At 33.9% G+C, this 14,092-nt stretch overlaps 1 protein-coding gene and 1 long non-coding RNA gene across 3 annotated transcripts; one reads left to right on the forward strand and one right to left on the reverse strand.

Annotated features, from left to right (window-relative positions):
* The first annotated feature begins 7,677 nt into the window (after window positions 1-7,677).
* On the forward strand, window positions 7,678-12,463 carry LOC118042453 (uncharacterized). 2 transcript variants are annotated; one of them, XM_035050130.2, is made up of 10 exons: window positions 7,678-8,064; window positions 8,213-8,368; window positions 8,454-8,556; window positions 9,154-9,266; window positions 9,864-9,932; window positions 10,181-10,296; window positions 10,398-10,452; window positions 11,580-11,700; window positions 11,954-12,096; window positions 12,225-12,463. In XM_035050130.2, the coding sequence occupies exons 2-10, from the start codon at window positions 8,228-8,230 to the stop codon at window positions 12,324-12,326; spliced, it is 963 nt and encodes a 320-aa protein (XP_034906021.1). In that variant the 5' UTR covers window positions 7,678-8,064; window positions 8,213-8,227; the 3' UTR covers window positions 12,327-12,463. The 2 variants fall into 2 exon arrangements, with proteins under 2 accessions (XP_034906021.1, XP_034906023.1); XM_035050132.2 differs by lacking the exons at window positions 7,678-8,064; window positions 8,213-8,368 and having other exon boundaries at window positions 9,215-9,266.
* A 194-nt stretch (window positions 12,464-12,657) lies between these two features.
* On the reverse strand, window positions 12,658-14,092 carry LOC118042454 (uncharacterized). Its single transcript, XR_004686467.2, has 3 exons — window positions 13,481-14,092; window positions 13,254-13,344; window positions 12,658-13,110 (listed from the first exon to the last, which is right to left on the reverse strand). It is a non-coding gene; the product is annotated as an uncharacterized lncRNA (long non-coding RNA).

The raw sequence follows: 14,092 nt of genomic DNA on the forward strand, positions 1-14,092 counted from the left end.
TAAAGAAAAAAACAATCACAAAGCAAAATTTTTAACCAACTCAATATTTAAGAACTAAAATCAACAAAAATAATTTTGAAACAAAAAGAAAAAATAAATGCAAAAAAAAAATAAATAGAGGAAAGTTGAAAAAAAAAGAGAAAAGTTGGAAAAAAAATAAAAAAAATACAAAAAAAAGAAAGATGAATTCACTATGGATTATTGTTGTAATCCATAGTGACTTTGGTGTGGGAGAACAATGATTCGCCTACACCATTTATAGTATTATTAATAATATTAATGAAATATTGAAAAAATAACAAACAAAAAAAATCTTGATTTTAAATATATTAAAGTATAAGGCAGAGTTTAAGTAATTTAACATATATTGTACATCATTATTTCAAATGTCGTTCACTATAGTTATGTTATTTTTTCTTCTAATATCATTTTTTATTAATAAAAAAATTAAGAATTTACTTTACATTAAGATTTAAAATACTATTAATTATAATAGTGTAATTATAAAATTAATCTTTAATAAAAAAAATCTTTGAATTAGGCATTAAGAACAAGATAATCTTTTTATTATGACATAATTGTCTTTAACATATTATATAAGGTTAGAATTGGTATTTTTTTGGTACAATGAAATTACTACTTTAACCCTAGAATAAATAAATTTATGGGATGATTATATGGGCCTATGCCAAAGATGTGTTTGAGTGATTGCTCAAGCGGGCTTGCGATGAGATCCATGTTAGCTTTCAAGGAGTCTAACTCCTTTTTGAAGTGGGAATTTCCGCAAGTACGTTCTTTATTCTCCATACTTTTTTGTCACAATCGGGTGTAGTAAACTTTGCGGATTGAGCTTTTCAGGGACCTATATTTCAACCAGTATATGCAAACATGGCATTTAAACAAGAAACATGAATGCATATATGCTTTTGAACACAAGTGTATGTACATGCACATAAAAAATAGATTAACCTATTCAAAGAGCTAATTTATGACTTCTTTATTGAATACGAATAAAAATCCATAGTCTGATTAATTTGAAAAGATCTTTCTGAAATCCTCTTGGTTAAATCCTATACATTAGAGAATGCTAAAACATAAAGGTGGGTCTAAGCTCTTTTTATTCAAAAAAGACAAAATAGTTTCTATGTGCTATAATTTCCTAGCCTTGGTTCTTAGACAATTCTTCCAGCTGGTTACATCATCTCAGATTATTACCTGTATTAAGAAATAATCATGGTCTTAACTTAGAAAATCTTGCAGAGTTCAAGATTATTAATCAGGTATGCTTTGATGTAAAATGGAGGTGACACGTACAAATTAAAGACATGTTCTATTTATTAAGTGAACATATGTAAGTTTTCTACCTAGTCTGAAAAAGGTCTTAGATCTGCTTAGTGACGATCTTTACAAAGACAATATAAGAGCGTTGCGAGGAATGGATAAAGTATGTATACCCATCATTATGAAGAAAGCACTCAAATATGAGTTGAGTATTTCACGCATTTGAATCTTGACCGGTAGCCATAGGACAGATCACTAATCCACCACCTAACCTAAAAGTTTGTGTGTGCTTGAAAAATTAAGACATTTGATGCATGGGCAATATGTATAAAAATTAAAGTATAAGCAAATGATATAAAGAAATGCATGTTAAAAATAAACACACAGACCAAACAATTAAAAATAAAACACAACAATCAGATAAAAAACAAAGCTTATTCCACAAAATATCCTAATTCTATCGCACGTGTGCGGCGTTGAGATGATCTTCCTTTCGGACTAGGAATCTATCTATTGATGGGGAAAATAACAAGAAATTTTTGTTTCTTATTAGAAAAGGGGATATAATCGCCACATAATATTTTGGTCATTAGCAATCTTAACTGATCTTAGAGTTTAGATAATAAGACTGGTTGTGTAATATCCCACATCAGCAGATGAGAACTTGGGGGAGGGCCTTATATGAGCATGCTCACCTTGACTAACAAGACGTGTTTTGGAGCCATGCATGGCTGCCAAGAACAAATCCATGAGGCTCATGGGCCAAAACAGATAATATCTTGCTAGTGGGGTGTTACAGGTTGTGTATAGAGAGGACGTATCACCCGTAGTACAACTTAAGGTAAGCTGTATTGCTTGTTTGTTTGTATAAACTAAGGTATTGTTATTTTTTCTAGCCGTTGGTCTGTCTAAGGTTTTAAAAAAGTTGTCATCGGTAATGAGATTCTTATCTTATCACGTTAAAGCCTAGTCATTTTAGAGTCAAAACATATTTTTGTATTTTTTAGGAATACATCTTATGTATATATTTATAATCCTTGATATTTAGACAAACAAAATAATTTTTTTGATATTTTTAAAATGTAGACCAAGTTCTCATGGGTTTAATAAAATTAAGTTTGAGAGCCTAATTTAGGCTTAATTGAGAAGATTGAAATTTTAAGAGACCAAATTTAATTTTTACCAAGTTAATTGATTGAAATCAGGGGCCAAATTGCAAGAAAATTGAAGTTTTGGGGTCAATTAGGGGCTAAATTGAAGAAATTCGGAGCCAAGGACCAATTTGCAAAAAGGCACAAAAATTGAGGAGCTTAATTGACAAACATCCGGGGGTGAAATTTAAGAAATTGAAAGTTTGATGGTCAATTAGGGGTTAAATTGACAAATTCCAAGACCAAGGACCATATTGCAAAAGGTGTGTAAATACAGGGCTGCAATTAAAGTTCATCATGAGTTTAATTGTATTAAATCAAAAGTTTTGGGTCAATTAGGGGTTCCATTGAAAGAAATTGAAAGACTAGGGACTAAATTAAAATGAGTAAAAATCCCTAATTTAGACCTAAAACGACGCTGTTTTTGATTTAAAAAAAAAAGAAGACCAGACGACGCGTCGTCTAGTCACTGTTCATTGTGTTGTTGTTTTAACTGGATAAAGCTGGTTTGGTCGCTTACTTTGCAGGTGCATTTAATGCACCAAACATCCATCAAATTTAACCAAACTTGCACGAAAATGATCCTCTATAGTCACTCTACATCCCCATATGAATCTCTCAGTCTGAATGACAGCAAATCAGCACCGGCATCGGCCTAAGCATGACCTCTCAGGCAGCTTTTTATGCAGAATTGACAATTGAAGATGCCTACTTTGAGCCAACGGTTGGGATCCTTCCCAACAGAATCAAGGGCTGCAATTTTACCCAGGTATAAACGAGATTACCCTCTTCCACCGCCTATAAATAGAGGCTCCGTTGATGACCTGAAGGAGGAGAAAATCAAATCCAAAATCGGAGAAAAACCAGTTATCTCCCCTGTTTTTTCTTCTTATTTTTCTGCCGTCTTTCCCTCTTTCCTTTCTCCTTCTCAGCCGTGCCTTCAGCCACCCCCACCGCTGTCACTACCAGTTGAACAACCATCGTCTCCACCACACTTCTCCCTCCCCACTGGTGCTTCTCCTTTTTCCTCCACAACAGTAGCACCACCATTTTTGTTTTCTTCCTTCTCCAGCACCGGTAGCAGCAACATCAGTGTCGACCTCCACCTCCACAACCGGCTTGACCACCATAATTTCCATCAACCCAGCTCCTCATCAGTGGCAGAGCAGCCACCGTGACCTTCTCTCTCTTCTCATTCCGGCTTTTCTCTCCTTTATAACTTTTCTTCTTCCTCCCACAACCAACTCCAGCCACCATCACCTCAGCCGACGCCCCCTGAGCCACCGGCCGAACCACCTCATCACGACCGAGACCCCAACGCCAGGCAACTTTCTCCTCCCAGCATCGCCTCCTTCTTCTTCGTCGAGGCCGCTGCATGCAGAATTCATTTCTGCATGCAGCGGTAGAATAATTAACTCTGCCATTGGGCCGGGCTAGTTTTGGCCTAGCCCAAATGGTTGGGCAGGTCTGGCCTAGCTCGGCCCCCCATTTTTTTTTGAAAAAAAATCCAAAAAATTCAAAAAACATTTTTTTTTTTTTATTTTCTAAAATATTTTTCTATCCATTTTGCATAATATCGAGTTTTATATTTACATTATAAAATACAAATTCGGTATTAAAATACCTGGTTTTTCTTCGAAATATATTTTTTAAAAAATCAAAACATTTTCAAAAAAAAAAAAAATTTTGTTGCATACGCCTAAATCCTAAAATTTTTCCAAGCATATTTTTCATAAAAAAAAACAATTCTGACAATGGATATCGTGACCAATTTACGATTATCCATTAGGATTTGACCAATATGTCAAAAATCTTTTTCTAATCAGTTTTGGGGTCCAAATGTAAACTTTAATATTTGTGGGGTGTAAAATTATATGATAACGTACACTCTCAAGTATTAAAGATACAAAGTGTAAAAATGCGATGCTAAAGTTCAGATTTTAGAACGGTTAGGATTTAACCCGATAAGGTAGAGACTCTCTCAGAAAGAGAGATTTGCCTAAAAGACCAACAAAAAACAATCAAATAACAATGCAGCTTACCTTAGGTAAGGTGCACTAGGGGTGATGTATCTTCCCTTTGCACAACTAGTCCTTTACTTAGACTTCGCAAACCATAGGTTCCTAGTGACCATAATACTAGATGGCGACTCCTAAACATTAATCATAATTTTATGATTAAATAAATAAATAAAAACCTTTCCAACACACCACACCTCACACAGGAGGCACGACAAGAGAGCCTTCGCGGTCGCCAAACAACATCGCGACCCCCGCTAGGTGATCCCGACAGCACAAGGAACCAAATTGATTCCCCACTAGCAGTGCCATAAATGGATCTAAGTAAAGGGGGCTTTACTACGTTGAAGTTTGATGTTTGCGCCTATTGTTTTCCTCATAGTTGGTTGCTCCTACCAGTAGCTGTTTTGTGATGATTTGAGGGTTGTCTTAGAGATAGACTTTTCTGGCATGGAAAATGGTTATTCATATGGTCTTTTAATGGTTAAAGCTTTGTATGATTTGGGGTCTATTTTAAGGTGTTTTGGTTGGAGTTTTCATAGATGAAAAGTTTGTTTATGGCAGTGTTCATCTCTTTCCAACCCCCATTGGGTTAGGGTTTTTTCTTTCTTTCTTAGAGGGGGGTTTTATAGGAGAAATGAGAAGGTCTTAGGGCTTATAAATTAATGGGATCTCGACCCTTGATGTTGAAGAAAAATCCCAGCCATTTATTGGAGTTAAAGACAAAAGTTTGTCCTGTTTTGCAACTTACAAAGAGGGGACTAAGACTTTTTTTTCAGGAAGAACAATGTTGGGTAGTGTTTTTAGAAGAGAATCTACATGTGTTTTTTATGCTGTTAGAGATGTAATTTTAGTTTAGCGTCAGGTACAAATACCAATGTATGAGTTGACATAATATTTGTGTGTGATGGACACAAAATTGTCTTGCTTTGCATTTGATAAATGGGGCCAAGGCTGTTTTTGTAGGTAGAACAATGCTGGGTAGTATTTTTAAGAGAGGATCGACATGTGTTTTTGGTGCCATTAAAGCTGGAATTTCATATTAAAATAAAGTACAAATACTAGAGTATAAGTTGAAATAAGATTTGTGCGGTATAATGATGAAGTAAGGGATAAATTAGGGATGAAAGGTGGGCACTTGAACATCCTTTTCTCTTTTTTAAATGAGAAGAAGATGGTGAATAGTGAAATTATAGTATTTTTCAATCTGGTCCTTGAACCTTTGGAATTTTGTAATGCAACCCCTTATCAGCCCTTATCTTTTGGATTCCTTGCAATTTCACCCCTAGTCTTCTTCGATTGAACCTTTAAATTTATGTTCTTTTTACAAAGTGGTGATTGGTTTTGAAATTCTTCAATTTGACCTCTAATTGACCTCCACATTTTGATTTTCTTGCAATTTTGTCCATGATTTCACCCAATTGAGCTTGAAAAAAGTTAAATATATCCTTTAAAATTTCAATGTTCTCAATTAAATTCAAATTATGCTTCCAAACTTAATTTTTCACCAATTAAGTCCCTAATAACATTAATTTGACCAATTAAAAGTTCAATTAAGTCTTTTCACTTAATTAATTCTTTTAATTGGACCTAGATTACTTCTTAAAATTAATCAAATATTTAATTAGGCCCTTGATTACATTAAATTGTCATATTAAAAGTCTAATTAAGTCTTTAAACTTAATTTTTATGCAAATTCATTTGATAATCATTTAATTTGATCATGAGTATGCATAATCCTTTAATTTTGAGTATAATGGGGTACAATTGATCTTCTAGTTTTGTCTAAACCTCTAACATGGTTTCTTCATACATTTGAAAACTTTTTTAGCCTATTCTTGCCAGTCTTTTTCATTTTCATTTTTTAAAAAATTTGTTGTTGCTTTTTATTTTTTTTAAAAATTTTTTTGTTCTTATTTAAAAAAAAAGTTTAGAAGAAACCCAAAAATAAATTATAACAGCAACCATGAAACAAAATCTTCGTGTGTTGATTTAGCTGTGGAAGTTTGTTACATAGTTTGGGGAGAGATTGGAAGAGGGTTGAAAACAATATCAATAGCTAGGTGACTTTTTCAGATTTCCAATTTGATTCTATTTGGGTTTTTTTATTATTATTTTATTATTTTTATTTTTTTTGTTATTGATTTTATAACTTCACAGTAATTTTAGGGTTAATATTTTGAGGTTGCTGGTTTTAGGTTTCACAATATCAATAGTTTATTATATTATTGCAGTACCTCCCAAGATATTTTTAGAGGATCTTATGGAGTTTGTTTCAATTATCTAAAAGTTTTTGGATCATTTGTCTTTGCTTGGTTCCTTCAAGTTTTCTTGCCTTTTTTTTTTCTTAGTTGCCCGAATATGTTTGGTTTACTTTTAAATATAATATGATAATATAAAACTTTAAAAATACACTTTTAAGTTTTAAGTACTTGTTACAAATTTATCCTTTAACCTTTTTGAATAAGTAAATCTTATTATTCTAAATACACAACATCCATTTGTTTCACTAAAGCAATACTAATTAAATGACTAAAAACTAAGTTATTTTATTTAAATTTTACATGTCATTTTTTTTATATCCATGAAAAATTACCTATACTATTATTTGCATTTTGATTTTCAACATAAGTTTTAATATACGTGTAACCAAACACTTATTGTTTACTTTTAAAATAACAATAAAAAAATCATAACCAAATATTTATTAGCTTTTGTTAATAAAACTTTAATATCTAGCGCTTCTACATGCAGCAACAATAATGTTTTAATTTATAAACCCAATAAGTCCAAACAGAGCCTTAGTCAACGAGTTTTTCAATAAAAAATGTCATATATGTTTGTTAAATTACCATCATGAAATGTCATACCATCAATCTCACCATTTTGTTAATTATTATATTTAAGTCTAATATGTAATCTATTTTATTATAATTTCTTAACAAGATTATCAAATTATTTATTTTTTCTTTTAATGGCCTAACATGATTTTAAATATTTTATTTGTTAAAATACCACGATAATTTTTTTCTTAACTTAAAATACTTATGATATTTTCTGATTATTTTAAATTATTCAAATTCTTGATTTTTTTAATTGCTTTTACTCTTAGTTAAAAAAATGGTACTAATAAAAAATATTTTTGATAAAAAATGTATGAGTAAAAAGATTATATATATATTCAATATTTTTTTATTAGTAGCATATATTAGATTGCAAAACTACAAGTATAATAGAGCAAGTAGAAATTAGATTGAAGCAGAAATTTGAATAAAAAAAGAAAAAGGAAAAATCGTGACAGATCTGTAAGTGTATTGTCTCTCCCCGTGCTTCCAGGGAGGACACCGTGGAGAGGAGAGGAGAGGAGAGGAGAGGAGAAATGGCGGTTGCAAGGGTCGAGTCATCGTGACAACAGGACAGGACAGGACACCTTCTTCTTCGTCTTCCTCTTCTTCTCTTTTAAAGAATATAATTTCGGCAGTTTGTTATAAATAGGATAATAATAATAATAAAGAATATTGGTCATAAGCTTTCTTAACTGCGAGGTTTCCCTTCTTTTTATACGCTTTCCATTCCAAACTTCCCTTCCTTCCTTTATGCCAACACCTGCTGTGGTACGCTCTTTCTCTTCTCTTCCTTTTATTTTTATTTTTATTTCGCAGCAGTTACAGGCTTATTATTATTATTATTTTTTTTTTATAAAAATTGGGTTTAGGGTTTTTACATGTTTTATGTGATTTAATTTGATTTGATTAATTCTAGGCTTAATTAATTAAAATGGCGACAAGAACAATGAGAAGGAGACTACATCATGGTGACGTTGATGGAAAAAGGAACGACGAACTTTTTGATTCTTCTGAGGTTGATGGCTTAAGCGAACCTTTACTCGGCAATCACATTGATGATTCTTCTGTTCCCGTCAGTAGCCACCTTTTCTTTTCTTTTCTTTTATTTTAATTGTTATGCTATTTAAGTAAAATTAAGAATTAAACTAATGTTATAGGTACCCATACTTGAAGATCTATGGGACGATGAACGGAGGAAGCAGCAAATTCACTGGACTTTTGTGTTTTCGCAATTGATTGCACAGTGGGCGCAATGGTTAGGTGTGTGGTATTTCTTTTTTCACTCTTTTTTCTGTCTTGCTTTTCTATGATTTATGGAGACTGTGTTGAGCAGCCTTGTTTTAGGAGAATGTATAGTATTGTTTCTTCTCAAATTGTGAATAGAACTGAAGTTGTTGCTCCTTTGTTTCATCTGTTCATACTTGGTAATGTATTTTTTGTTCCTTATAGAAACAATTTTTTGTATTACTAACCTAGCATTTATCATGAATTGTTTATTGAATTTTGTTGATGATCAGCTGTTAGGCATGGCCATGTCATGTTTAGGAGGAAGTTTATTTATTTATTTATTTAAATTTCAAAAGTGTCAGAATCTTGTAAACAAGAATAATTCGGATCTAAAGCGTGGCAGGGCCTGCAAGCTTGTTTTGGCTTATTGGGATTTTCTGTAATCATTGCATTGTGAAGTTTAAGCTGGATATTTCTGCTTATTAGGCTCTCTCCATCTTTCTTCTGAAGGATAAATTCCTATTCATTGAAATTACTCTGCATGACCTTTGAGATTTAAAGGTCTTTGTGATCTTTGATTACATTGCAGATTGTTGTAGGTGACTGACAACTTTATGTTGGTTTCTGTAGCAAATATTGTGCTAGGTTCTGGATCACTTATTGCACGGCTTTTGCCTTTTTCTTCTCTCAGTCAAAATGGATCAAACAGGAAGCTTCTTCAACCTTCTCTTAGTCCTTTACAGGTATATATAGTTATCCGGATAATATCCATATATTCTAAAGCTACTCATTTCACACGCTTGATAATTTTTTGAGCATCATGGATTTTCTTTTATTCTGTCCTCAGTGTGCTGTTTTGTCTAGAAACATAATAGTCTACATTTTTATGTTGTTTCTCTTGTGTATGCTTTCTGTTAAATCAAGTTAAACACTCTTTACCACATAGTTATATATAGTTCTGTCCAGTCAGTTTTTTCCTCTAAACACAACATTGTATGACATTCCTCCTAGATTGAAGTGCTGGATATGGTTGTGTGCATGTGGAGTATACCACCACAAACTGCTTAACTTGCTTTCTTCTTTTTAAAAAACATTTGTTGTCTTCTAATATGATCCTACAGGAAAACTATCAAATGTTGCACTTTCCTCTAATATCTTCATATTTTGCAAGCATTATCAATTTACGTACTCTTTTAAGCTATACATGTGGAATCTTGTCTTTGTATTTTCAGATTTTGATATTTTACAATGACGTGGCCATTTTTCTTTGAATTCAATCAATTTTATGCATTGTTATAGAAGAGCTTGGATTTTGATTCTGTAAATTGGCTTCTTTGAAGGAAACAAGACTTGGAGATCTTCAGCAAAGGTTGGGAGTTCCCTTTGATGGTTCTCAGGCAGTGCATCAAGTAAGTCTTCTTCTGTTTGTGATGTGCATCATGGGGATTATAATCTTTCGAATCATTCACGGCACATCAGTTTCCCAATTTTATTTACTTCTGGCCCCGCTTATTCTTAATTTATTTTCTGTTTAGTTGTTAACATTTAAGGGAATATATATGAAATCTGGATTTTAGTTTATTCAATAAAAATGGATTGGAAATCATGCAGTTGAATTGCATTTGAAGTGCTGGATCATTTTTCTTTTACTTTGCAGGATGCACTTAAACAATTATGGAGGCTTGCTTACCCCGATAGAGAGCTCCCGTCTTTAAAGTCTGAGCTTTGGAAAGATATGGGTTGGCAAGGCTCAGACCCATCAACTGATTTTCGGTATGTAGAAGATGTGTGGAAACTGGTTTTAGATGTGATATATACTCGGAATTATTCCTTTTAAAGTATACTTATGCAACTCTTTTCCATGATATTTGAAGGGGTGGAGGATTTATATCATTGGAGAATCTGATTTTTTTTGCCAAGAAATATCCGGTTTGTCCTTAACTTTGAATGACATAGGTTAGGTATTATTTTCTTTCATGCAGTGTCTGATGCTATTTAAAGTGATTGATAAATGACCCATTCCATGTATTGTATACGAGTCTAACTCCATCAGCATGCACATGATATGATCATGTTTGTTGGGAATGCATTCTGGCACTGGTTTTTTGTTTGAAGTCTGAAACTCTGAAGTACATACCTCAAAAAGAGTGCTCATCATTTCCAGATTCCAAACTGGATGTTATTCTTTAATAGTGAGAATGCTCATAGTCAATGGATTTGAGTTTCTACTGTAAACTATTCATATTTTGGGTATAGGTTCTAGTGTCCATCAATGGATTTGAGTTTGTACTGTAAACTAGTAACTGCTATCTGGCATCTGCCACAATGTGCATCTCAACATTTAGTATTGGCTGTTGGAAGGTGATCCTAACATTGTGATCTCTTGTTAAAAACTATGTTATTCAGTTTCATTGATAGTTGATAAGTGTGATTTTGATTTGTTTCTTTCCCGACATGTATGAGTTCTGCAAATGAGAGGCTGTGAAAAATGAAATTTAGTATGTATTGCCTCCCCATTCACTTTCTCTTATTTTTCTGTGTTGTTTCCTTTTCTGACTGTTGCATTTTATCCTTTCTCATATTAAAAGAAATTGTGGCCTCCTTTCGTTCTAATTTTTTTTGCATACCTGCGTGGAGAAATAATATTTGGTGCATGGTGTCTTGTATGCCTCTTTGTACATGTTTGGATGCTTGGGAATTCTAGCCTGCTCCTTATGTTTTATGGCCTTGAAAGGCATAAAAAATTGTGTTGTGTGTGTAGTCGTCAAGTGTTTGATTTTGGATGGTTCTTGAATGAAAAATATCCAAATGGCCATCATGCGTGATATGGGACTTCCTGGAAGTGCATACATTTTCTATAAAGGTTTTCTGGATTCTATGTGCTCTGAGGTGGCCATTACTTGTTGGTTCCATTTAACATGTTTGAGCTCCATAAGAAATTGTTGATTGAGCAAGCATGTTGCTTTTTCTTTGTGTGATGATTTGATGTTGTGAAAATGATTTTGGTTGCTAGTTCTAAAACTGGCAGGCTTATTAATCTGCTCTTTGGTTGACAGGACTCATTCCAGAGATTGTTGAACAAAAGAGATGGAACTAGAGCTGAGTGGGAATATCCCTTTGCTGTGGCTGGGGTTAACATTTCTTTTATGTTGGCACAAATGTTGGATCTTCAGACAGGTAATTGACATCTGAATTTAGGGGATATCTGATGTCTCTTTAATAGTTACACAGTTCTGGTAAGGCGACTTGATTAAATGCCAGTCAGCATTAGAGCAATGATATTCCCAACAATTTTGTGGGTTAATAATGAATTGCTAAGTTTTGTAATTTTCCTTGTACAGTTGTGATGCTCTCTATCTTCTTTCTTTCCTTTGCAAATTCAAATGCTCCAACCATGGATTGAAAACTTGATGTAAAATTTCATTTGCAGGGAAGCCATCCACTCTGGCAGGAGTCAGATTCTTAGAACTACTAGCAGACGATGAAATGGCATTTGACAACCTTTATTGCATAGCATTTCAAATGATGGATGCTCAGTGGCTTGCGAAGCGGGCTTCATATATGGAATTTAATGTAAATTTGTTTTCAAAATCTTTCTGCTGTCCAATCATTTCATAAATAATTTTCAATTCAACTGTGATTCTATCTATCTGCTCCATGCAATCTTGCACACATTGTCTTATATTTTTACCATTTTCCAGGATGTTTTGAAGTCTACAAGGACACAGTTAGAGCGGGAGCTTTCCCTTGAAGATGTCTACACCGTGAAAGATTTACCGGCATACAATATGCTGATGGGATAATACAACAATACGGTGTGAAAATAAATAAAAAGTTTCCGTGTCCATCTGTGGAATTGATACATGTAGCGTTCCAATCAAATCTGTAAGAAGAAACCCTTTTTATTCATAATCATGAAAACCAATTACAGTTTCCAATAGCAACACTTTCCCCTCCTAATGGTACAACTTTGAATTGGATTACGCCATTCCTTCCAAACTGATACATGCAATGCTTCGTCTTGATGTCTGCTGGTTTTTCGCAGCAGCCCTATTTTCTTATGTCTCCTCGGATTACGATCATGGGTTGTAAACTTATTTCCTGCGATTATGTTATGTTAATATATGACTGGGATGAAGAGAACATAGATTTCATTGCAGAGCATTGTTATGGAAAAGTAATTTTGTCGCTTGAATGCTAAAACGTGATCTTCAGGAGATGAAAGTGCTTTGTGTTGCTCTCTATTAGTGTTCTTATGCCTTAAATTCAAGCAATAAGATGCTGGGTTTCAAAACAAGCTTGAGGGGCAGCCATTGCTAAGAAACAATGAAGAGAATTGCGATTAATTTGCTGAACTTGACTGCGTTATGGGTGATCGAGGTCAAGGAAGTGTGGCTATGCTCAACTCTTCCAAAATCAACGATTAAAGCAGGCATCCCATCACCATAATGGATGGTTGTTGCATGGACAAAGAGACTAAAGATGGGAAATGATAGGGTTCATCCATGCACTTTTTCTTGATTAGAACCTCCACGGCGTTCTTCCGATGGTCTCAGGATCCGATTTACGCGCCAATGACTTCTTTACCTATTGGAAAAAGAAGAAGAGAAAAACAGATACGAAAAGTGTCATGATATACCATGCATGTAGTCTTGCTCCTGGTCTCACATATTTAATAGAAAAGAGGCTTGGAAAAGGAGACGCGTTTTCTCTCTCGCTCTCTCACTCACCTGGCCATCCCAATCAGTTCTTATGGTCATGCAGCAAAGTGCAAGCAATTGCAGTACAACTCCCAGAATCATTCCAATCCAAATGCCCTAGCTATAAAATTGAATGAACTAAGCCAAATGATTATTAAATAAATAATCTTTGCACACCATAATATCTCAATATTGAGTAATTTAAGTACTCATCCATTAAAGAGCCGTGAAAAAGAGAGAGATACTGCAGTTCTTACCTCTCACCTTCACTTGCAGCCTCACGTTGAATACCAGCGCCCTGCGCAGTAATGGAATATGCAATTGTTGTTAGGGAAAAAACATGGCCATGAAATACAAGAAACTCTCTTAATTACGCAAGCGAGTTTAATTCCCAAGTTAATTTTCTCCCTGAAAAGTGTGGACTGAACACTGTTGAGTAAAACTGAGAAAGCTGGTAGAAGCCTGGGACCTCCTCATCACCACCAGACAAGGAAGCAATTTTGTTGCCAAATGCTAAACACAGAATGCAAGAGAAAACTCCAGCTGAAACCCAATCAGTCAAGCTGCTAACTTTAATAGAGAGATTCTCAGCCTTTGTATCTCATCTCCCCAACTCATTTGCAACCGGCACACTGCACAAACGAAACCATTTATTAAGCATAAATTTATTTTCCTTGCTATAGACCCTACATATTAATAGATATAGTAATTTAATCATAGGGCATTATAATTTGTCTTCGAGAGACTATAGTAGCTAGTTGAAGTCGTCCGTTGCAGCAGACAGGAACCCGAGACATGCACAGCATTGCATCCCAAGGTACGACATTGATGCTATAAAAAAATAGTGAAAAAAGGTTCATTTTCATATT

The sequence above is a fragment of the Populus alba genome, chromosome 13 (assembly GCF_005239225.2).
Source record: "Populus alba chromosome 13, ASM523922v2, whole genome shotgun sequence".
In the NCBI taxonomy this organism is placed as follows: Eukaryota; Viridiplantae; Streptophyta; class Magnoliopsida; order Malpighiales; family Salicaceae; genus Populus; species Populus alba.

Excerpts from the sequence above, each read along its gene's own strand:
- LOC118042453 (XM_035050130.2), top strand. The coding sequence starts at position 8,228 with ATGGCGACAAGAACAATGAGAAGGAGACTACATCATGGTGACGTTGAT. Across the intron at positions 9,933-10,180 it reads GTTCTCAGGCAGTGCATCAA|GATGCACTTAAACAATTATG; the intron begins GTAAGTCTTCTT and ends TTTACTTTGCAG. Across the intron at positions 12,097-12,224 it reads CTTCATATATGGAATTTAAT|GATGTTTTGAAGTCTACAAG; the intron begins GTAAATTTGTTT and ends ACCATTTTCCAG.